Below are 25,288 nucleotides of genomic sequence, written 5' to 3'. Positions count from 1 at the left end.
TTGTATTTAATTTAATTTTTCACAACAGAGGAGGCAGAGAGAAAGACGGATGGAAATAGTTTTAATTACACCTGCTTTGTTCAAAATGTAAGCCTGCTAGTCAAAGGTTACATTCCTTCTCACCAGTATAAAACGTGCCCAGTGATCTTACTGCCATGTTCCCCTCTCTAAGCTTAACTTTCAGACTATAGGCATAAATTCCTGAGAGTTTTAGGTACTGCCAGTGGGGAACCAATAGTAATGGGGTAAGGACATTGATGACATTACTCACATTTAGTGTTTAAAGCCCTAAACCACTTTGGCCCCAAACTTCCTGTAGGCCCACCTGGTTGTTAAGATCTCAGAGGGGGCCCTCTTGGTAGCCCCTTCTGCCTTATTAGATGTATGGGGTGGTGGCAATGTGGAAGAGGGCATTCTCTGTGGCAATCCCTAAGTTGTGGAATTTCTTCCTCATGAGGTGCACCTGGCATCTACACAATGCAGTTTTTGGATAACGCTGAAGACACACCTCTTTACCCTGGCCTTTGACACCTGAGACAGCTTAGGTCCAAGTCATCTGAAAGACCATATTCTCCAATGCAAACTTGCTTGGGTTTTGAGATCTTCAAGAGAAGCTCTTCTCTCAGCCCCCCATCCTCACAGGCACACTTGGTGGGGACACCAGAGAGGGCCTTCTCGGTGGCTGCTCCCAGACTCTGAAACTCCCTCCCTACAGAGAAGCTAGACTGACTAGCTTTTGTTGCACTATAGTACCAGAGTATCCTTCTCCCCCTGACCCTGCGAACATGACAATAACACAATAACACTGCGGAAGCATCACAGAACATTGAACAAAGTGGAATGATGTGTGGATGATCCCACTACTAAAGCACAATTATTGTGTCAATGAGATGCTGCAGAATATATCTGCGAAAACAAACATGCCCACCAGTCTGAAGAGACCCTTTAAAGGGTTGTGATATGCAGTTCACCATCCAAACAGTAATTAGGGAACTAAAAAGCATCTCGATCCTTTAGTATGGTTCAGCTCATCAAAATCTAAAAATCTGTCCCATATTTCTCTTTCTTTTATCAACTACTGGCTTTGTGCAGCAGGCCCCATATTTTAAAATCAAGCTAATTCCCCAGATACATTTCCATGTAAAATCTGAAATTCCTAATTTGGTTCCCTATCTTGCGTGGTGAACTAAATTATTTTCACGAGCCCTTCAGGGCATATTGTCAGCACTGACTTACTGCAGTTATGCACCATATCCCAACCATTAACATCGCTTCCAAATATAGTGTATTGACAAGGTACCTGGTACAGTGTAAATCCTAGGGACATTTGATCCAGATCGTTAAAACCGAGTGAAGGAAGCAAAGAACAGATCAGGTTACTAATTCAAACAAGCAATGAATTATTCATTCCATTATTAATTCGACAGGCCTCCAGCTATTTTTTCCCTCTCAGATAGGCTGCATTGAGTATACTTCTGCTGTTTTCTGGCACTGGGTCCATTTGTCTCTTCATAGCTGTGTCAAAGGATGCAGCAGATGCTTCTCCAACACCTTGTGACAATAACTTTCTTGTGTGCAGCGAATGAGATAAACGCCAAGAAAGGTAAGGTGTTGGGGGCTGTGTTCTGGGCCCATTTGCAAAATCGTGCTTCGTTTTTAAATGGACTGCCTTTGCTTTGCTTCCCATGATCATGTAGAGTACTTACTCTAGAACACTAGTTGTCATGGTGCACTTGCAATGTGCTATGTACTGATGGTGCTTCTTTTACAAATCTTTCAGTAATCTGCTCCCTGTATACACTGCATATTTTTTTTAAGCTAGGGCTTCCAAATTTGTCCTTGTATCCATGCCTCAATCAGATGCATACATGGATCTCTTGTACGTAGGATGCCCATAACTCATGTAATGGAGGGAGCGGGTCCAAGTGGGCAAAGGAAGTGTGGGGTCAAGCTTCCTCCACTGGAATTAACATAGAACTGTATACATCTCTGAACTCTTGCATCCACAAGTATTTTCTGGATCAGGTTGACAGGGTGGAAGCTTCAGTCACCCAATACCCCTGCTGAGAAGAATGGGTCCGCTGCAGCAGTGTATGTGCTTTGAGAAGAACAACAGAGGGCAAAGATTTGTTGATTTCAATAGAGCTGTAGATATGGAGATGTTTTTGTGTGCTTAGAACCATGTTTACAGCGGTGTGCTAGAACAGTATTTTTCATTCTTCCTTTTCAATTATCACTGTAGGCATATAAACAGGTTTAGGGCAACTAGCAGGCCCAGTTGAGCAGAGTTAAAGTTTTTAGTGAGAAGCTGAAATTGTGTGAAGAAAGACAGAGTGACTAATGCTTTCCAATGGATTCTATTTCTAAATTCTATGGACCTGCAGCTGCATTTGAGAAGAAGATACTCAGTTTTGAAGTAGGCCTTCCTCCTCCTTACCACTTAATTTCAGATTTTAAAACAATGCTATTGCCAGTTTAGGTATGCTTCCCCCAATCTTAACCAAAGTTTTTGTTTTATTCCATTCAACTCCATAGCTCTCTGCACCTATGATCTTCACCACACGCCCAGATTCCCTCCAAAATGAGCTGGGCAACAGAACCTTGCTCGATATGCTGGATATTCCAGTGAAAGATAATATGCAATTATTCATTCTCTTAGATTTATGCAGGAATGAGATGCTTTCCACTTTGTATAACTGTGGTCTAAACCACAGAGCCTCTTGGGCTTGCCAATCAGAAGGTTGGCGGTTCAAATCCCCACAACGGGGTGAGCTCCCCTTGTTCGGTCCCAGCTCCTGCCCACCTCACAGTTCGAAAGCACATCAAAGTGCAAGTAGACAAACAGGTACCGCTCCGGCAGGAAGGTAAACAGACTTTCTGTGCGCTGTGCGCCAGAAACTCCTTAGTCATGCTGGCCACGTGACCTGGAAGCTGTCTGCGGACAAATGCCAGCTCCCTTGGCCTATAGAGCGAGATGAGCGCCACAACCCCAGAGTTCTCCATGACTGGACCTAATGGTCAGGGGTACCTTTACCTTTAAACTTTATTAGTAAAGGAATGTATATGATGCTGGCTTATGTTATCTATCTACTAGCTGTAGATCTTGCCCTGTGGTCCATTATAGTGTCTGATAACAATGCATTACACACTGATTGTAAAAGGTAGGAAGGACAGAGGATTTCTTCTTTGCCTGTGGCAGTTATTTAGATTTTATTTTGAGTCTGCCTAGTCCCAGAAATTCTTGAGTGGATTACAGTTCATGTAAAGCATGTAAAATAACCAACTAATATTAGCAAAATGGGCAATAATACTACATTGTAGTGTGTTGAGTCACTATCTGGACACACATCAAACTGTTCACAAGATTGGTTCAATATGTCTTAATTGACTTCAACAAGCAAAGATGGTCAAATGAATGTCCTTGGGTAAGCAGGAGAAAGGCATTAGGGAGAATAGCATTATGCAGAAGAAGGAAAGGCAAAGCCACACTCAGAAATAAATTTTGGAGTTTTGGGGTGGGGACTTACACCGCTATATATTTCTTGAAGTTGTTGCTTATAGATACAGTAAGCTACAGTGGCTGCTTAGTCAAAGTTGCTCTTCAAATGTTTATGTTTTCTGTAGGCATCAAATGTGGTGGTGTCCTCTCAGCGCCACATGGCAACGTCTCAAGCCCAAATTTCCCTGGACTCTACCCATACGATACAGATTGCATGTGGCTCATAGTGGTACCAGAAGGGTCCTCTGTTCTGCTCACCTTTCATCACTTTGACCTGGAATACCATGACAACTGTGAATTTGACTACCTCATGATTTACAATGGGATCTCGGAAGACCAAGGCAATCTCCTAGGAAAATTCTGTGGCACAAGTTTTCCTCCACCATTTACCTCATCTTGGAACATCATGACTGTAATATTCCACTCGGATAACCATGTGGCCAGCCAGGGATTCTCTGCAGTTTACCAAAAAGGTTAGAATGGGATTCAATTGCAGCTTCTCTACGAAAGAGAGAATTGTTTATTTATTTGAACTATTTCTATGACGTCTTTCTTGCAACCTTCACAAGGTGATATACAAAAAATACATCAACATTACATTAAAACGTATTTACAGAAAAGAAATGTCAGTCAACATTACAAACAGACCATGTATATGTCATGCTGTGTTGTACATCAGGGGACACAGCACCACCTTACAGATTCAGAGCCTCTTAGGAGGAATAAGCCTTTACGAGAGTGGAGCTCTAGGGAAAACTCAGCAGCAAGTACAATGTCTAAGCCGGCCAATAGAACTGAATCTACTCATTAAGGCACAAGGCAAATCTGTGATTATAAAGACAGGCGGGGGTCAATACCACTTTAGGCAATCAAAACAAACAACGCGAGAGCTAGTGAAGGAAAAGAACAGGTAAAACAGAGGAGAAAAGAGGAGTCAAAAGTGAAGTAGCAAGCAAACAACGATTGGGAAGTGTAATAGGCCTATAAAGAACAAACACAGTGTGCCTTACTGTACAAACAGAGTCAGCAAGCATGAAGAGCCAGATATAGAGGAGAAAACATGCCTCGTCGTGTAGAGTGAAGCAAGGCAAGAAACTGGCTAATATACTGAGAGGGTACTTGAGCTCAGAGAGCAAAAATAAAAGTGCACAGGCTGCAGGGGGAAGGTGGTGGCTGTCAGGGACACAAGTTCTTTTCTGGGACCTATCCCAGAGAACTTCTGAGATCTGTAGATGCTCAGGTCTCAAAGTTTCATTCCGGTGCAGAAGAAAAGAGGTGTGCAGCATCAGTTCCTGTGACTGGCAGGCATTATAAAGTCTCTGTGTTGACTTGGCCTGCCTTGGTATACATATTTAGGAGCCTAGATTTCTACCTTGGTGTAGTCAATGGAGCAGTGCATCGACCTGGCTGTATCTCCAGGTTCTCCAGCTCAGGCTACTGTCCTTGCAGACCTTGAAAGTGAACCTTGCACATCAGAACTTGGTGTGACTGAGTTGGTCTATATGAGAGTGAGTGACTAGACCAGGGTCATTCAGCTTCATGGCTGAGTGGGGAATTTAGTGTGGTTCTCCGCAGACAGAATCCAATATATTACACTGCAGTGGCATACCACACTTCCCTAATCAGTTACTACCAGCTGTAGGTGAGGCTAACTGAAGAAGGGCAGTTTAAAATTTAGTTTAAATTTTGCTTATCAATTATCTTTAGATACAGATTTCCAGAACATTTAGAAATCCTTGCTTAAAGGTACCCCTGCCCGTACGGGCCAGTCTTGACAGACTCTAGGGTTGTGTGCCCATCTCACTCAAAGAGGCCAAGGGCCAGCGCTGTCCGAAGACACTTCCGGGTCACGTGGCCAGTGTGACATCGCTGCTCTGGCGAGCCAGAGCCGCACACGGAAACACTGTTTACCTTCCCGCTAGTAAGCGGTCCCTATTTATCTACTTGCACCCAGGGGTGCTTTCGAACTGCTAGGTTGGCAGGCGCTGGGACCGAACAGCGGGAGCGCACCCCGCCGCGGGGATTCGAACCGCCGACCTTTCGATCGGCAAGCCCTAGGCACTGAGGCTTTAACCCACAGCGCCAGCCGCGTCCTTGCTTAGGCTTCCTTTAAAAGCTCTTACATTTCCCTTTTCATATTAAACTGTAATCAAGCTACAGGATGGGTCCATAAAAATGGCATCATGGAGCAACTGAGATTTATTATGCTTACTCCTGGTGATTTCAAGAAAATAATGTGCAGAGATTGCAAGTAGAAATGTATTTTCTTCTCAAGGGCTTTTCCTGAACAGTCACGGAAGGATTCAGGAGTAGTAACATTGGATTCTTTCCGTCTCAGGGGCCAGCACTGGCAGGAAAGGGTTTGCAAACTTAATTCTGCTCTCTCTTTACAGTTTTATTGCTTCTTGGCGTAATTGGAAGCAGAAATTGACCTCACAATGGGAACTTAGGCTGTGATTTGCAAGCCAGTTCCAACTTAGAAAACCCTGTTGGTTTCAGTAAGACTACCCCAGAGTAAGCAGTTTCAAAACAGCAACCTATGTCAGCAAGCACAAAGTGCCTGTGGCTTTTGTTAATAGTGTTTTGTTTTGTAAAATGATGGCGAATGACCACCATTCAAAGCAATGTTTCTCAAACGTCATGAAGTCTTGAGGTCTCCTCCTTTATATGTGTGAGATCTTCTAGGCCTCCCATAACCTGGAAACTTATTTGAACTGCGAAAACCAAGGGACCACCCACACTTACATCTTGTCCCATGCATTTTAGGTACAAGTCTGCACTTCAAAGTGCTGTGACCAAGCGCTTGTTCTTTTGCCCCAGTGCTTTCCCCACGAAATCCTGCTCTTTAAGGCCAAGTCAGAAGAAGCAGCAGTTTGAGACCTGTGCCTAGAAACATGGTGGAAAAGGAAGCCCATACACCCCGTGCATGCTGATTCTTTTTCATCTCATTCTTCTCATTCATTTCATTTCATTTTTCAATTCCTACATACACATATATGCATTGGATCTAGTCTTCTCTACTAGCTCCAATGGGGGCTCCCAGACTGTCACTTTTGGAGGCAAAAGGGCAGATTCAGGTTGGACAATTGACTGGGGGGGGGTCATGCACAACAAACCCGCTTCCCCTAAAGATCAGAATTTTTTCTGTAAGGAAAGTGAGGGGAAACGCACTGGAAAGTGTAGGTTGACACTTGCTTTGATACAATGTCATCTAACCCTTCTGCAATGAAACCAGAACGAATGCTCATTAAATAAACTTGTCTAATCTCCCTGCAAACAAATCAACAGTGATGATACAATGAAGGTAGTCTGGGAGCACTCACTGTGTCTCCTCTCACCTCATCACTTTCTCATTTGAAATGGCAGGGCCTATAACCTTACTTCTCTCTTTGGAACCACTATCTGTCCTCATTTGCTATACTTTTCTAGTTTTCACAAGCCTTGTTTTGGTTCTTTTTATTGCTTGGGGAGATGGAGATCTGTATGAAATAATTTACAGTGGTACCTCGCAAGACGAATGCCTCAGAAGACGAAAAACTCGCAAGACGAAAGGGTTTTTCGTTTTCTGAGTTGCTTCGCAAGACAGATTTCCCTATGGGCTTGCTTCACAAGACGAAACATCTTGCGCCTTTTTTTTAAAACCGCTAATGCATTCCTACGGGAAACCGTCAATACACAGTGGTGCTTCGCAAGACGAAAAAACTCGTAGAACAAAAAAACTCGCAGAACGAATTAATTTCGTCTTGCGAGGCACCACTGTATGCCCCTTTTCTGGGAGGGGTGTAGGATAGGGGGCGGGGGGGCCCTCTGCCCCATGTGTCATCCCTGAGGGGGTGACAAAATGGCACACTGCGGAGGTGGCACTTACCACAGGGCCTGGCCTACAGCGCGCTCGAACCGCTTGTCCCTCCTGGGAGTGGCATGGTGGCTCAGGCCCCGCACTGCCTGAAACAGCCCCTGTTTCTGGGTCTACATACACACCATGTACTGTATTTAAAACACACTTAAAGCACATGACTTTCCCCAAGGAATCCTGGTTTCATCTGTTAAGAGTGCTGGGAATTTTACCTCTGTGAGAGGTAAGCTACACTTCCTAAGATGCTTTGAGGAAAGTCGTGTGATGTAAATGCAATTGAATTGTAACCTCTCTTTCATTTTAATATGTTATGCTTTCTTGCTTCCAGATGTTTGTGGGGGGGTGCTCACCGGCCTCTCGGGATCAATAACAAGCCCTGATTACCCAGAGAATTACCCCAACAATGCCGAATGCCATTGGGTCATCCAGGCAACTTCAAATTCTGTCATCAAACTGATTTTTGTGGACTTCCAGATGGAAAACAGTGAGCAGTGCAATTTTGACTATGTGGCCATCTTTGATGGGCCAACTATGGGGGGTACACTCCTTGGTCACTTTTGTGGGCATGTGAAGCCACCGGACATCTCTTCTGCACAGGAACTGCTGGTTGTGTTCAAATCAGACTTTAACATTGCAGGCAGAGGCTTCAAAGCATATTTCTTTTCAGGTATGGAAGACAATTCTACCTTTACCTTATGCCAATATCAAGTGAGCAGAGGCATGGCAAGTTTTGTGGAGTCTCTGTTAGCACAGGAAGTCATCCTGGGGTCCTTCCAGACATGGAAATTTTAGCAGCACCTAAATATTGCTGGTTTTACTTTAAGCTGGAAGTGGAATGCCAACTCTGCTTCTAAACTTCTGGAATCCAAATGGCCAAGAGGGAAGCCTCACTTAATTCAGCCCCAAATGTTTCAGGGTGTGATTATCATTGGGGTCCTGGTATGGGCAAAAGGGCTAAATGCTTCCTCTTCCCTCACTCCAGCTCCACTACAATGCAAAGAGGGGAAGAAAAAAACATGGATACCGTATAGTGACAATGCTCTTCAGAAAGGGAAAGGTTATAGTGGAAGAGTTGATTTCTAGAGAGGAAAGACAGACCATAGAGAAGGAAATGGCTAGAGAAATGCAAGCAGGCCATAACTGGCTCCAAAACCGACTGAACAGCTGTGTGATAGGCCATTTGCACCATGGGAGATTCTGCAGCTATCCCACTGTTTGTTTGTTTTATAGTCAATTTCTGAGCTCTGGAAGCAAAATGGAAGCTGAACAGGGAAAATATGGGAAGAGTATGCTTTGGTCCTGACTTTTATGTAGATGCATCTTAAGAGGAGAATGAACAAGTGCAGCTTTTCTCAGAAAATGCTTGGTGTGGAAGCAGCCTAGGGAAAAATGGGATATATCTACTCATTCCTCAAAAAAACCTTAGCTTTTGTATAAATTGAGCGATAGATCCTGACCTCAGTAAAGCTAACAAACTAGCATTGCTTAAAACTGAAGTTAGTATCTCAGCCTTTGCAAATCTTAAACCTTTTATGATATGTTCCTAATCAATAGGATCCACCCTATGCTAAGCTTTGGCAACATTATATCAGTTTCTAATGTTCATTTTGAAGATATGTTTGCTTGTTGAGTATTTCTTCTGAATGCAATCCCACATCATGAAATCTGAGATTTACCGCATCCTGGAGAACCTTGGTGTTTGACCAGCCTCCAGGATGTGGCAAATCTGAGATCTCACCACACTGATGCATATTCAGAAGAAATGTTAACCACAGAAAATGATTAGTAAAAATCACATTGTGGCAGCTTCACCACATTCAAAAGGAGTGTGAGAATTAAGGCACAGAACTAATCTACACATTTAAAAAAGGGCACAACCTTCAGGAGCTATAAAATGTACAGGAGAGGGTTGCATGTTTTCTGCCTCACGTTAAACACAAACATACAAAACTTTATTCCTAAGGAAAGCTAGCCTGTCAGGGCGAAAAGGTGTGCCTTGGTGTTCTCCCAGATGCTCTACCTTTCTATGTACAGGGGTTTCCCCATCCTTATCTGTATTATGAAGTTTTTTAGCCCTAGGACAGCTTTACAATGTGCATTTTCCCAGAAGAGCTTGCCAGCTCTATGTCAGACTAGATGGGGATTTTGCTACAGGGCTTGGACAAAGGTCTCCCATTGGACACATGGGCTAGGGAATATGGTGTTAGGTTATTCTATGTCAGGAGGTATATATCAAACTCACTAATGCATACATTTATATGCACACCTTATCCTGGTGGTCGTATGCATTTCTATGTTCGTTACTTGTTTGTAGGACTGCATTGCAAAACTTGGAGAAGTGTGAATTTTGAAGGATGGCTACAGTTCGGTTCTTGTATTGTTTAAATGTGAACTGAATCTCCTCATCCCTAATCTAGACATACATATGCAGATTTTATGCAAACCTCTTCTTTTGATGATGCATTTCCTCTTTTGGGTGATGAGCAAGTGGCTACCCTACAGCCAAGCAGGGGGGGGGGGGTGTTAAGAAGTTGAAATTGCATTTCCCATTGGGTTGGGGAGAAGGATGTGGGAGAGAGAGAAGTGTTTAGGAATGTCTTACACAGCACTACAAGAAATGAAAGTTCATTCTTTGGGCTGTCTGAATTGTATCACACTCTCTTTGTTCTGTAACCAGGTGCATGTCAGGAGGTATACACAGCCGTCAAAGGAAATTTCTCCAGTCCTCAGTATCCCAACTATTACCCCAATAATATCAAGTGTCACTGGGCCATCCAGCTGCCCCCAGGATATCGAATCAAAGTCTTCTTCCTGGACTTGGATCTGGAGGGGCGGAACAGCTTGACAGATGGCTGTGATTATGACCATCTGGCTGCGTTTGATGGAGGCACCGAGAAGGCGTCTCTGTTGGGGAAGTGGTGTGGGAGAGAAATGCTGTCTCCTATTATATCCAGTAGAAACAAGCTGCTATTGGTCCTTCACACAGACAGGAACACAGCCAACCGAGGTTTCTCTGTTGCATACATCGGAGGTATGGCCCACCATCTGATCTCTTTCAGCCAGCTTTTCTGTTGTGTGGAATATTTGCGGGGGGGGGGGGGATGTTTATGAACAAGAGAATCCAGAACAAGCCTGAAGATAATAATCATTGTTGAAAATGAGCATGACACACAAATGATAAGTTGTCAGAAAGTACTGGCTTTTGTGTGTTGGGAGAAAATACCAAAATCATTAATGCAGTGGCATACAAATTATATAAATTTTTGCAGGAAAGCTATGCAATCAGTGGTTTTCTGTTTTGCACGCAGTTTCCCAAACTGTCTCATTATTAAATACACATGGTCAGAAAGTATTTGGTAGTTCGTACATCGTTTCAGGAGAAATATGGGCAATTTTTCAACCTTTGCTTTGCTATTTCTTTACTCTAATATTTACTTATCACATATTGTATTTCTGTGATGAGCTTTGCAAGAGGCCAGCTGTATAACAGCTAAAAATGGAAGTCTTGTTTAAGTCATCTGGAGTGAAGTCATCCAAGACAGATTTTCTGCAGTATACTTGCTCTGTCTTGTGTCATATTGGTTTATATTGTGTAGGCTGAAATCTGGTGGGCTGGTATTGGTCAACACCTAGTCCAGTCCTTGGCAGAATGGGTTGGACATTTTATTTTGAATATTTTCAGTTCTTTGGTTCTGTTCATTTTAGTGCTGCAAAGTGCACACTTCTTCACTGTGGGTTCATACAGTCATAATAAACAAAATGAAAGAAGCTTTAGAAGAACCGAGGTACTAGATCAGACCAGAGCTCCCTTGACTCTTGGTACCAGCTAAGATATACAGAATAAAGAGGTCAGCTGCAAGGACAAAGATAAACACCTGTATGTATGTATGTATGTATGTTTATTAGACCAAAACTTCACCTTCTCAAATGACTTTGGGTGCTTCCAGACATGGACAATGTAGTAAGGGCCAACCCGATACATTTTGCCGCTGTAAGCAAAATGGCTGACAATGCCTCTGCCCCATGACACATCCCTCTGTAAATCCGGGTCCCGATCCTGCCCTCTCGCTGCTCTGGATGTCATGCCTGTGCTGCCGCCAGCCCTGTCCTTGCAACTGTACCCTCACCTGCGACTACACCCATGCGGCTGCCACAACACAACAGTGCAGTACAAGCTGCAAAAATAATTGGGGATGCATAGATCTTAAATGGATGTGTATGGTGCTGAAAGGGAGGGCACAGGATCTCGGACAAGAACTCCCAACTGTCATGATCAGGGGCTTCATATCCTGTGTCACCAGTAGCATAAGCCCACCACACTGGGTTCTGATGTGCCATCTAGACAGTAATACCAGCCTGTTCAGCACCCAGTCAGCTGACCCCCCAACGACCAATCCCAGGATGCCATGTCCTATAAAGGTTTTGCCTCAGAGCTTGCTTGTCTTTGGCAGTCTGAATGGCTTCGCTCAGAAGTGAGCCTAAGCCCCTGCTCCCTTTCTCTGATTTTTCTCTTGGATCTTGGGTTTGACTAAATGTATGCTTCTGCTTTGGACCTTGACTTCTGCTTGTTTTGGACAGGACACCTGCTTCTGGCTCACATGGGCTGACAACAAGCTCCATTGGGTCCCAGAATCTTATTGCCTGGAGCCTAACTCTTCCTGAAATCTGGCAGGATAAGATCTATGACGCCTAATCATACATAATAAGCATCACTCACACTTTCACTCCACACACACACACACCTAAAGCTGGGCAGCAAACAGCAGTCTTGCTATTGACTAATAGTGTCTCAGGGATGTGTGAGGGATGATTTCTATCTTATTTCTGCATGGGACATTCCTTCCTGCATAGTACCAATGACCAGCCTTGTATGTGTTTGCTGAACTGCACAGCAGGAACTGGTTTCTTTGTCCCAGGTCAGAGCCAGTGGTGTCAATCTCCTGTGGTGGATATTAGGAAATGAGCAGCAGTTAAGAGATGCGCCTTCTATTTCACATTGCTGTTGTTAAGCTGGAAGTAGGGTTTTAAATTACCAACCGAATGTATTTGAGGATTTCTCAGTGAGCTTTGAAAAAATGAACTCAGGAGTGAAAAGGCGTGATGAACCTTCCCAAACACTAAACTCTATGCTGCCCAGAGTCACATCTATGATCGCTGTGGTGGTGTCGATTATTATCTAGTTTCAAATCTGTGCTTTAGCTCATACTATTATTTTCTGCACGAAGATAATATTATTTTCTGTGTGAAATACTGTGTACCACTAAAGCAAATGTTTCAGTTCACTTAAAATTTTGAGTCTGTGGCCTTTACCACTGGTTATGTCTTATTCCCTGATTCACTTGGTAAAGTGCAACTTCACACTCAGGTTGGATCACTAACAAACATTAGCTGGGTAGCTCTTTGAGGCTCTGCTTTCTGTTAAGCCCTGGCAGGGGCAAACGAAGGGGGGGGCATCCCTGGTGCTATCACGGACAAAATTATCAATTACTGACCTACCCTCCATGAGGTGGTTTGGCTGCGCTGGAAGCCTGCAGCCAAATATCTGGTCAGGCAATGCATATATGCCCATATAGGACTTTAGAACACAGGACATAGACTTCCCTTTAGACAGCGCTGTATCAGGTCCACTGACATATCTGGCTAAGACAGTGTGATTCATCTGTGGGAATGCTGCCAGCTATTTGTTATTAACCTCCGGTGATTTCAGGGAAGGTTCTTCCTTTTGTTTCCCCTCTCACAGTTGTTCTCATGAATGTCAGCTGCACACGGACAGAGTTTCAGATCCAGATTCCCACACAGTCACTGGCTCAGCTGGAGAGGAATAAGATATATTTAGGAATCCCGTCCTGCCCTGCACAAGTGGTCGGCTTGAATTTTAGGATACAGGCAAGGTTTGAAACCTGTGGTACAGAACCGCAGGTAAGCGATCGGTGTGGTTTTTTTTAAAAAAAGTTAGACCTGTATAAATTAAGGCCATGTCCAAGTAAAATATGTTGGCTGCCTGGGCTTTGTATTCTGCATCAGCAGAAGGCACAATTATTATCATTTGTTGCCTCTGGACCAATCCTCAGAGCATCTGCTCCTGGATTTGTTTCCGTAGCCGAATTAGTGAAGTTCTCCTGTGTGGATTACTTGCTGTCCCTTACTGCTGGCTGCTTCCTTTGCTTGTTCAACATAAAATAACAGGGAACTACAAGGCCAACACACAGTTGTGTCATTGAGTGGATAAGAGGAGAAGAAGAAGAATTACTATTGGAGGAGTGAAGATGAGGCAATGCAGATGCAGTTATTATTTATCTTGTACATTTGATATGCCACCTTTCTTCCACCATGGAACTCAAGGAAGTGTACATGGGGGATCCCATGGGAGTCTCCCCTCCTGGGTCTCTCACCCCACCTTCTCTCTGTTTCTGTCTCTCTCGCACACACATACTCTGGCATTTCTCCACACCACCTCTGAGATGTTACACACAAACACACAGGGGAAATGTTACATCTATGGGTGTGTATTTGAAGAAATGGAAAGAACTATTTGGGGTAAAGCACATTCTAACGTTTATTGTTGGTTCTCCCCTTTCCCCCTTTTTTATCCTCACCACAACCCTATGAGGTAGGTCAGGCTGAGAAGCATCTGTAAGATAAAAGTATCCTCCATTATACTCTGAAGTAAGCGGCCTGTGAAGTGATACCTGGATAAAAGTTTGTGGTGTAAATGTGATGTTTTGTTTGAACTGTACCTCATGTGGCATCCAAGCATAGGCAGAAAGCTCATCATGACTCAGTTTTTGTTCTAAGAAGGTTTTCCAACACTCTGGCTGATTAGCCTGGTCTAATGATTTTTCTGGAAGAAGGTTTCATGATAATCAGAAAGCATACCGACCACTGTGAATGGGGAACTCAGATCTGGGGGTTTTTTTTACTAAGCAAAATCCTTCCAGATGTTCAGCATGTGTTAAATTATCCTCAGGTTGCACAAAGAAAAACTAAGAGCTAAACCAGAGTAACATTTAAGGTGGAGTTTCACACATTTGTTGGGCACTTTTCTTTTAAAAATGCAAATAGCAGCCTCTGCTAGGGGGTGTTAAATATCAGGATCAAAGCAGGGAGAATTTAACTCCTTCCACCCTTCTGCAGACCTTAGAAAAAGATCTCATTTTAAGCATTGGGGGGAAATTTCCTCTCAGCAGCTAACAAGAGTGAGTGTACTTCAAATAGGATTGTGGCATGCAAGGAAAAGGTTAAAACACCACAGCACCAATAACACCTTCAATTACCACTGTGCTGCTTTGGGGTTGTTGTTTTTAAAACCACCGAAAAACTGCTCCTAAGTCCCACATTTTGTTTTAATATAATTTAGTATAATTTTTATTGATTTATCATAAACGTACGTACAAACTGACACATAATCATACAAACCATAACAGAACCATACGCTGAGTATATTTTGTATATATAAAAAATTTACAGAGGTGCAGTTCCATATAGCCAAGATTTTAAGATGAGTTTATGTAGTGGCACTGTGGTCTAAACCACAGAGCCTAGGGCTTGCCGATCAGAAGGTCAGCGGTTTGAATCCCCGCAATGGGGTGAGCTCCCGTTACTCTGTCCCAGTTCCTGCCAACCTAGCAGTTTGAAAGCACGTCAAAGTGCAAATAGATAAATAAGTACCGCTCCGGTGGGAAGGTGAACGGCGTTTCCATGTGCTGCTCTGGTTTCACCAGAGGTGGCTTAGTCATGCTGGCCACATGACCCAGAAGCTGTCTGCGGACAAACACCGGCTCCCTCGGCCTATAGAGCGAGATGAGCACCGCAACCCCAGAGTCGTCCGCAACTGGACCTAACACTCAGGGGTCCCTTTACCCTTCACCTTATATAGTCCAACCACAACGAGGAGTCATGGGAGGAGTACTTATATGACTCTCCATATTTATATAATTTAAAAAATGGAGACGGATCCACTTCAGAACTGTCTGATTTGGCTTCACCCCAAACTACATGTCTAAGTCTGACCAGATATTCAGATAAAGCTGTGTTCCATACATTAGGAAAACATACCTCTCTCATAGGAATATTGGATGATTTCCAGTATAGGGCTATCTGGCTACTGATAGTAGCACCAGGACTATATTTTTATAAGTTATAGGTGATACATTTTTGAAAGTAACCATTGCTTTGGGGTGCAGTTATTGTCTGAGTCCTGGGAAATTTCATTTTAGGTCCCTGTCATCTGTGAAGCTGTTGATGTGCAGGTGGCAAGGCTCACGTTAAAGACCCTAGATTAAATAACTTGTCTATGGCCACCCAGTGAGCAGAGAAAGAAAGAGGAAACGAGGGGTGCTCATTCCTCGGTCAATGGCTTGGCAATCAAAGGTGCTGAGCATCCAAACGACATTGAAATGAGGCTATGCGCTGCTGGGGAATACTAGATAACTTGTAAATTATTCATAATATTTTCATGTATTTATTTTCAACATATTTTCACAACCGTGGGAGCTAAGCCAAGCTTCCTCATGACATAGTTTTGACTTGTCATGATCAAAGAACTGGTAGTCATAAGTTCAACTTGTTTCCCTTTATTGTACCATTTTGTGATTCCATGAGGTGTGTGTAAAAGAAGAGAGGAGAGGCCTTTTGCTTCATTCATTCCTCACCTGCCAGTCTAGGTAGGTCAGTCATACCAGGCCTGAGGTTCTCTGGTCCCTCTGCCTCCAGATGAGAGTGATTTCTGTGGATCCATATTTATGAGGGGAAATGAGAGATCATCAAGCCTTCCCAGCTCTTCCCTGAACCCCAGAGACTTTACTTTTCTCTGTCAGATCCAACGTGTACAGCCCTGTGAGGGTGGGAAATACCCCTTTGAGTCCAGCAGAAATGCACCCAAGTCCCCAACAGCCAATTTTATTAAGTTTATTTAGAATAAAAAGACAAGGTAAAAGCAGAATGGTACATCAAAAAGAAAACATTTCAAGTCTATTTCTCTTATTGCAGCTACTTATAAACATGCTCCTGGCCTCCTCAGATAGATGGTCGGCTGAGGGACCTATTTGGCAACAGTCATCTTTTAAAGAGTTTCTGGCCCAGGTGGGTCTTGATTGACAGGTGGCTATGTCCCGCCAATCACAAGACAGTCACTCACATAGGCAGAAAACACCCAGGGGCTAAAACAGTCAAGGTGGCAATAAGTTGGAGGTGGGGGCTGTTAAGGTGCCTTTCCTGGACTGTGGGCATGACTTCTCTGCTGTGACAGAGAACAAGCGATACGAGGCAATCTTAAGGTGATGGGAAGGAGCCGTAGCTCAGTGGCAGAGCATATCTGCTATACATACAACAGTTCTCAAGTTCCATCCTCAGCATCTCTAAGTAGGTCTGGGAAAGATGCCCTGCCTCAGACCCTGGTGAATTACTGGCAGTCAGCATAGACAATACTGAACCTGGTGGACTATTGGTCTGAGTCCAAACAAGGCATCTGCCTATGACAAGTCACCATAAATGAGGCTTTATGGGGCTAAATGAGGCCACAGTATGAAATAAACCACTTTTAAAAAATACGTCCAGAACAAGGGTCTAATAACCATGTGCATTTGTTGCTTTATTTTCGGCAATGATGTCACAGCAGGTCAGATGTCCAGCGGCACGATGGGATGATAATCCAATGAGTAATCCAATTTTGCTTTCTCTAGTTTCATGGAGTTTGAGAAGGACTTTTTTTCTGGCAGCAGATCCGTCTGCTTCCTTTGTGCACTCTTCCCTCTTTGAAAGGGGAAGCTCTACAAGCGTTTTAATTCAGGTTCTTCTGATAAAGGCCTACATTGATTGACTGATGTACTGTGGCTGGAAGGAAGGGTATGGACTACCAGTAGAATAAAAAAAGGATTATTCACCAGCTGTGAGTAGCTCATAATCAGGCCAATCGTATTGATTTTCTTCCCGTCTGCTCTGCATACATAGCATATGCAAGTCAGATAGTGGTACCAAAGATTCCATCACGGAAATATAAAAATCAGTACACGTGCTGAATGTCAAAGACAAAATGCACACAACTTCCCTCTGCTCTATTCAAAGCTTGCTCCAGTTTGACACTAGTACAAACGGTAATCCACCTAATTATCTCGCTGTGTAAATATACTGTGTCTTCCTGACCTGTAAACCTACCAAGTTATGTTGCCACCTACCGTATTTTTCGCCCTATAGGACGCACTTTTTCCCCTCCAAAAATGAAGGGGAAATCTGGGTGCGTCCTATGGGGCGAATGCAGGCTTCGCGGACCTCTCCGCTAGCAGCGGGAACGCTCCCGCTGCTGGCGGAGAGGTGCCTGCATGCCGAAGCCTGCGCGCGCTGAGCTCAGCGCGCCCAGGCTTCGCGGACCTCTCCGCTAGCAGCGGGAACGCTCCCGCTGCTGGCGGAGAGGTGCCTGCATGCCGAAGCCTGCGCGCGCTGAGCTCAGCGCGCCCAGGCTTCGCGGACCTCTCCGCTAGCAGCGGGAACGCTCCCGCTGCTGGCGGAGAGGTGCCTGCATGCCGAAGCCTGCGCGCGCTGAGCTCAGCGCGCCCAGGCTTCGCGGACCTCTCCGCTAGCAGCGGGAGCGCTCCCGCTGCTGGCGGAGACGTGCCTGCATGCCGAAGCCTGCGCGCGCTGAGCTCAGCGCGCCCAGGCTTCGCGGACCTCTCCGCTAGCAGTGGGAGCCAGCACTGGGCTCCCACGGCTTGCAGAGAGCTGCCTGTTTGGGGGCTGGGGTCGGGGGAAGCTCGGGCTTCCCCAACCCCGCGCCTGGGGGGGAAATAATTTTTTTCCTTTATTTCCCCCCCAAAAAACTAGGTGCGCCTTATGGGACGGTGCGTCCTATAGGGCGAAAAATACGGTATCTTTTCTCTGTATAGCCCTGCATAATGCTGTGATCCACAAAGCTGAGCACAGTTAACTGTCCAAGGGTGGTGGCCCAACAGGGGCCTCTCAATAAGCATCTGATTTTGCCTGGCGCTGCAGAAACCCAAAAAGATATTGAGCATATGGCAACCGCAATATGTTGCTTGAGAGCTGTGTTCAGCTTGGTTGTTGTGGAGTTGGTCAGGCCCACCTGGATTCTGTTGCCTTGCATGGCATTATGCATCTTGTTTTAGCTAGAAAGCAAAGAGGATTAACAATAAAATTATTTAGATATATAAAAATTTATTTATTTGGTTTTTCAGATTAAACTTTTACTGTCACATATCAAACATACAACATAAAAACAATATTGCAAGGAATCTCCTGGACTTCCCTCCTCCCCTTTGTGGGTCTTATTGTTAATCACTTCCTCCTGCATCTTTTATGATAATCCAAATCTTTTACATCTCCACTGTGTCCAAAACTCACCATTAAGCTACAAGTGATATCCCAAACCTACTAACGATTTTAACTGTTTACAATGGTTTTTAAGGTTATAATTTCCCCCCATTCCTTATTAAAATTTTGGTCTTCCTGATTTCTGATTCTTCCGGTCATTTTAGCCATTTTGGCATAATCCATCAACTTGATCTGCCCTTCTTCTCTGGTAGGTAAAGTCCCTACCGGATTAAAAATAAATTAGTACCTCACAAAGTAAACCTTAGACAGCCTTACTTCTTTAGAAGATTTATTATTAATGTAGAAAAGGAAGGTGTTCACTGGCTGCACGGTGTTAAAATAAAACACTTTTCTTTTGCTTGTGTTTCTTCTTTTATAGAAAAGAAACAACACGTCTGTGATTGTCAGCATCCTGTATATTGACTTTTCAGATGGAAATCAGGAAGACATTCACCAATATGAAGTGCAGTGCGAACCCAAAAGGAAAGAGGCCTCTGTGAATCTTATCTCTGGCTCTGATCCCTACAGACTGAACCAGTATGCAGAGAACCTGGTGGAGTCCCAACAGCAGGATATGGAGGCAGAAGACGTCTACGAGAGCAAGGGCCAGGACACCAGTGACATTGTCTTCATCAGCATCTGTATTCTTGCTGGGGTTCTCATGATCATTGCTATTGTCGGGTTAGTCTTGCTGTAGGGATGCGGCCTTTCAGACCCCTATCCTCTTGGCACTCCTTCCATGTCAGCTACTCAACGAGACTCACATGAGAGGCAGCTTGTTCTGGAGTTGGGTTAAAATGCTCACCTATAGTGGCAACTCACCACATCAGGCTAGCCTTGTCCCCTGCCAGTTTAGATCTGAACAGGACTCCTGAGCTTTTGCTCAAAATCACACGCTTAGAGTGTATCTGCGCCAGCACACCTTCTTAATACTTGTTTTCATTTAATGTAAATTTGCCCCTCATTTCCCCAGTACTAATCTTCGTTGGTGGCAAGGGGAAATTATGGGTATAAAAGGAGAATTCCTGGATGCCAAGATCGAAGTTTGGGGCAAGTATTTTTTGGTGAGAGAATCCCAGCAGAGATTTATAATCACAAAACATGCAGCAAAGTGTGTGTGGGGGGGGAAGGCTGTTAAATATTTAAAATACACCCTTGTGAGTTCCAAAATGGTCCCTTTTCCCTCAGCATAGAAAAAGATCAAATGTTTGGTACATTAAAAATTGGTTTACTTACAAATACTTCAATTGGTTTACTTACAAACATGTCAGGTTCATGTGCTTTTCCATACATCTTCCAGAAAACATAGGCAGTAAAACTTGACTTAATTACAGTGATGAATGTTCCTAAATTATTGGTACAGGAACACAATAATGGCTTGTTAGAGCCATGCAGTCTGCACTTGGAGCAACCAGCTCAGACCTCACACGTTGAGGTTCTCAGGCAGGTTGGGAGAGAACAATAGGTTTGATTACCTTCCTCCCGAGGTGAGTGGATGTGACCTAGCTAGGCCTGGCATGCCGGGTTGCTCTGTGGTTTTAACACCTTCATGCATTAATTAGACTTAAGCATGTTGATTATATGAGGCTGAGAAATTTTGTATGTATATGTGATCACCTCTCTTATAATAATTGTGGGTTTCAAGGGACTTCAAAAAAATAGTACTGCTTATGCACAATTACTTCTGTGCACTCCTGTCATCATACAAATCAATAACTTTGAAGCAGTATGCAGAAGAGATGGGTGTGAAGAGGTATACTTTAACACTGAAAAAGGCAATCTCAATATTAGGAATAGGATATGAAAATCAAACAGCAAGTAATGTGTATGCCTTCACATAAACTGCCCTATGGCGTGTCCCTGTTTAAAATTCTATGTTCTGTTCTCTCACCCCATCTCTAAAAGGGTATGGTAGAGGTGGAAAAGATACAAAATGGAGAAACTAAAATGATTAGGAGAGATGGAGTACCTTCCCTTATGGAGAAAAGCTTAAGAAGACAGAGAGTCTTAATGTTGCTTTAAAGAGTGGTGTGACACTTGAACTGCTCTTTAACCCTCCTGCTTGTGTGAAGAAACTAGTGATTAAAGAACATTAACAAGTAACTAATCCACATTAAGAGATCTTGAGTGTGTACTCTTGTCTCCTTTGAGAAGATATCACACTGCTTATGGAATAGTGGAAAAATCACAGCAGCCTGTAAGAGACATTGCAGCAGAAGTATTATAGTTCCTTAGCATCTTGATAACCTATAAGCCAGATGCTTTTGTACCCATTAGGAGCAGAGGGTTGGTGTGCTCATATGCCAAGGGTAGGGTGAGGAACCCACAGTTTGTTCATACTACATATTGCTCTTTAGACTTAAGAAGTCAGCCTCTGACATGATAAAAAACTTTTAGAGTCTTTAAATAATTCAGAGCCAGTATTCCATCTCTCTTCTTAAAGAAAAAAGATGCACATCAATTCTTCCCTTTCTTAATAAAAAATCTAGCTTAGTTTTTTTGGAAAAAAAAAATTCTAACAATCTAGCTGGTCTTCCATTTAAAACCATAAAGCAAATTTAAATATTCCTGGGACAAATCCAAAAGCTGGTTTTTAAAGTAACAAGTTTATGAGTACAAATCACCTGGGGCAGAACTACACTCGTGGTTTATAACGTTAAGGAATGATTTTCATAATGGAGATGGACACATTACATTTTGCTTGTAATGTTCATAATGTGTTATTAAAATTTGACACCAGAGGACGCTGCAGAGCAACCAGGAACCAGCAGTAGGGAAACTGCGTTTTGACGGATAAAAACAAGGCAAGGAACATTTTTAATTTACCAGTATGCCCTGTGACGCTTTAGAACGATCTATCTAATACCGTTCCAATAACGGTTAAAAGGTCAGTGTGGATCCAGCCCTGGAATCCTATACCCTGTTGAAAGAAATAAGTGCTGATCAAGTGTGTAGGTCCCCTTATGGGATTTTAGCATATGTACAGGTAAAACAGGAGTAGACAGAAGTTAAGCCTTCTTAATATTTTTGTCCTGGTAGTGATTTTGCCTTGCATAGGCAATGTTAACAAACATATTTTTTGTTTTAAGCTTCAAAAGGTCTGATAGTTCATGAGTTCACAATTCTCTGATTACATGCGATACTCATATATTTAAATAATCACTTCTTAGCACATGATATTTCATGATAAATTCATGAAGTTCTACTTAAATGATTTCCACAGAGTGCCTATTTGAGCAAGTCGGTTTCACTTTTAAATGACCGAGAGAGACAGCTATGGCAATCCTTCAAGCGCTTTATTTCTGAAATGTTGCACATACAGTGCTTTGCCACCTTCAGTCTCTTGATGCTGCTCATAGCTTCTTAAACCTAGCAAGGGAAACCAATAACCATTGTACTAACAGTGGGGGACTGGCTATGGCATAATTACAAGTGAAAGGTTCCCCCATTCTGCTCCTTGAAAATTCTGTACTACAGAAAATCTCAGGGACAGGACAGAATAAGTTGAATGTGGTCTGAATTTGTATGAGAGTGCATGAATTGTAGAGAAAAAATAGTTGTTTCTGGGTCAAAAGCATGGGACACCTCAATATAATTCATTGTCCTTTAATCTGGCTGCACCAAGAAAGCCACATTAGACACAACAATATTCCTCTACTTGCCTATACCAGAACTCTTAACTTCCGTTACTCCTTTTAAGTCACGAAGAATATTAGGTTTCATGAATAAAGTAGCTGACTTCTTGATTCCCTATTTTTAGTTGTAAAGCCACTTCAGGATCCTTTCCCAAAATTCTCAAAAGTTTATTTCCAAAAGTTACATATATGTGATCCTACTATGATGTAAAAACATCTCAAAATAAACCTTGTGTCCAAACATGGTCCTGACTCTCCAGGATGGAGGATATTTATTTGGGTAGCAATATCCCCCCCCCCCCGAATGAACTATCCTTGAATGCAGAATTTTCACTAAAGAGGATGAGCCTTCTCCACAATAGTTTCAGAATAATGTCCTTGTGTTTTCAGTGGCAGCATTATTAGCAGATTCTGAAGACCTCCTCTAACACAAGAGCACACACACAAGTCCCCCACCTAACAAAAGTGAAAAGAAACCGAGACTTGCAGGAGCTTAGACAATGAATTAGACAGACACAGGTATGACAAGCTGCTTTTCGGATTCCTGATGTACATGTGACTCATGAATACACAAGACAGTTTTCATAGTGGGAGCAAGTGCCAGTAGACTGCTGAGAACAAAACTGGCAACATCAAAAGAGTTTCACAGGAGGGATGGGAATGGAGATAGGCAAATGCATTAAATCCACTGTTTCACTGCCTAATTTGCCCTGTTGTTGTGTTTTCCAAATCATGCTCATGCTAAAGTCCTGGTCCATCTTCCTGTCACCTTGGAACCCCTTGAGAATGTTCTTCGCTTTGTCCTCCAATTAGTTTGTTGAGCCACCAGTTTTTCTGTTTTCTTATCCACTTCTCCCAAACCTTCTAATGGACACAGATCGGAACTGTGACAGCAAATTTACTGAGCAGGACTGCAAAATAATATGAGAAAGTGCTCAACAAAACATTGTTTCTCTTCTACAAGGCAAAGTCAAGTGGGATGACCGTGCATCCTACTTTACAGAGGATTGTCCTCTGAAGCATTGTCCAGTCCAAATTCATTTTAAAGTTAAAGAACAACAAGAAGCGAAAGCAGAAGTCTTGAAGTTATCTATACATGGGCAGCAGGTGTGTGTCACCTGGTCACAGTCTTTGTCACTATAATGAAATGTATTGCATTTTCACTGGAATTGTAATTATTTTTAATTTTGCAATTGTACATATAATTTAGCATATTCACATTTTATGTAAACATGTTTCCTCTTTTTTTAGTGCAGAAGTGTCCATCTACATACACTCTTTTCTGGTCTGCAGATAGGCACCTTCCAATTGTATTCAATGGAACCTTTGATTTCCTTGGAATAATGTCAGGAGTTTCTCCATGAGAGCAGTAATGATGGACAAGTTTCCCTGAAAAACACTTTGTACACCACTTCCAATTTTCTCTGAAAATGTAACAGAGTGTTCCAGGCTATACTTTTAGTTATCACAATACAACAATAATGTCCAATATGCCTAGCTATATCAACTGACTGGGGTCCAGAAGGTGACCCAGAATTGGCTATAATGGACTGAGGTTTTGCAGGACTGCCATGGCAGAGCAGTTAACATGGAAATGGCTTCCTGAATACAGAAAGCCTGAAAACTAGTGGAATACCAAAGGACTGCTCCTGTGAGAAGGTAGCATTTTTTGTACATATTACCTAGCCAGAGAACTGCCTGGCAAAATTCAGAGAAGTGCAAATTTCAAATGACGGCTGTGTTTCAGTTCATGGATGGTTTCAGAAAGTGCAAATCAGGTGGGCTCACCCTTAAATGTAAACTGCATCAAACTTCTTCCCCATCCCTAACCAGAAAAAAGATCCAGATTCACAATGCAAACTAATTTAAACAAGCCAGTTGGCCCTCGCAAAACCTGTGTAGCACGGACTTTGTGCAGGTTGATATATTGATATCGGAAGCTGTGGAGATAAAAGGAACTGTTGGGTTATTTTTGAAAAATAAGCAACCCTCACTTTTTCCTCTCATAAAAAGAAACTTTGTTATCAGGGTCTTGATTTGAGTCAATGTTTGTTGAACTGACACGTTGGTAAATGAAATATTTATGAGCGAAACATTTGCCATCTATGTTAAGCTCCATTAAAGAAACATTTTGTGTGTGCGCGCCCACGCTTTAGAAAAGAAGGCCAAGCCTCTCCCCATCGCCACAAATCCTTTATGTTGGTTAATTGCTATGTATATAACTGTCAGCTTGGGACTAGTATCAAGGGCTGACAACTGAGGCAACTTAAAAGATATAATTAACCTTCTTCTGCAGGGGCAACTACACAGCGACATCAGAATATGTCTGCCAGTCCTTGCTGGTTGTATAATTGCACCGACGCGTGCATAGTGTCCATGTTCACACGTGCTGTTTAATTTGACAAAAAGTGCATTAGTCAGGATCACGCAGTCCTGTCCCACACTTCATCTGGTTGCGTAAGAAGATGCAACATGTTGAAAATCAAATGTGCACAGCAGCTAATTGCCCAGTACTATGGAGATTGTAATGATGAGTGTCCTAATCACACCTCCCTCGTGCGTTCTGATCACCTTCAACAGAAGACTCCTCCTTTGGTTGTTGGTTACAGCCTACTGAAGAATTGTGGGACAATGGGGGGGGGGAGAGTCAGCCCCCACCCTCATCTAATATATCATATATGTCAATGGTTTTGCATCTGGCATTGCAAACAAGAGCAACTGTACTCTAAAAAGCATAGGAACTGACTAATTGATTGCCAGTTAAATAAACGGACAAGGACTAGCTGAACGTACTAGCTGAAATGCCATTAACTCTGAAAAGCTTCAGCAGCATTTTGGCAGTCTACATTGGACAGACTTATTCCACAATAATTGGGGCAAGAGGGGATCCCCACTAATTACATTTGGGGTGGTCAGGAATGAAAAGACACAATATAATACCATGGGAATTCAACAGACAGGCAACTATGGATACTT

The 25,288-nt window shown here is 43.1% G+C and overlaps 1 protein-coding gene across 1 annotated transcript; it reads left to right on the top strand.

Moving 5' to 3' along the window:
• Positions 1-790: 790 nt before the first annotated feature.
• Positions 791-22,978, top strand: CDCP2 (CUB domain containing protein 2). Its single transcript, XM_083448142.1, has 6 exons — positions 791-1,603; positions 3,625-3,972; positions 7,684-8,022; positions 10,033-10,386; positions 13,096-13,274; positions 19,057-22,978. The coding sequence occupies exons 1-6, from the start codon at positions 1,528-1,530 to the stop codon at positions 19,372-19,374; spliced, it is 1,614 nt and encodes a 537-aa protein (XP_083304268.1). The 5' UTR covers positions 791-1,527; the 3' UTR covers positions 19,375-22,978.
• The last annotated feature ends 2,310 nt before the right edge of the window (positions 22,979-25,288 follow it).

Source organism: Podarcis tiliguerta, assembly GCF_965153285.1.
Source record: "Podarcis tiliguerta genome assembly, chromosome: 6".
Lineage (NCBI taxonomy): Eukaryota > Metazoa > Chordata > Lepidosauria > Squamata > Lacertidae > Podarcis > Podarcis tiliguerta.
This window is presented reverse-complemented; position numbering and strand designations above follow the sequence as displayed.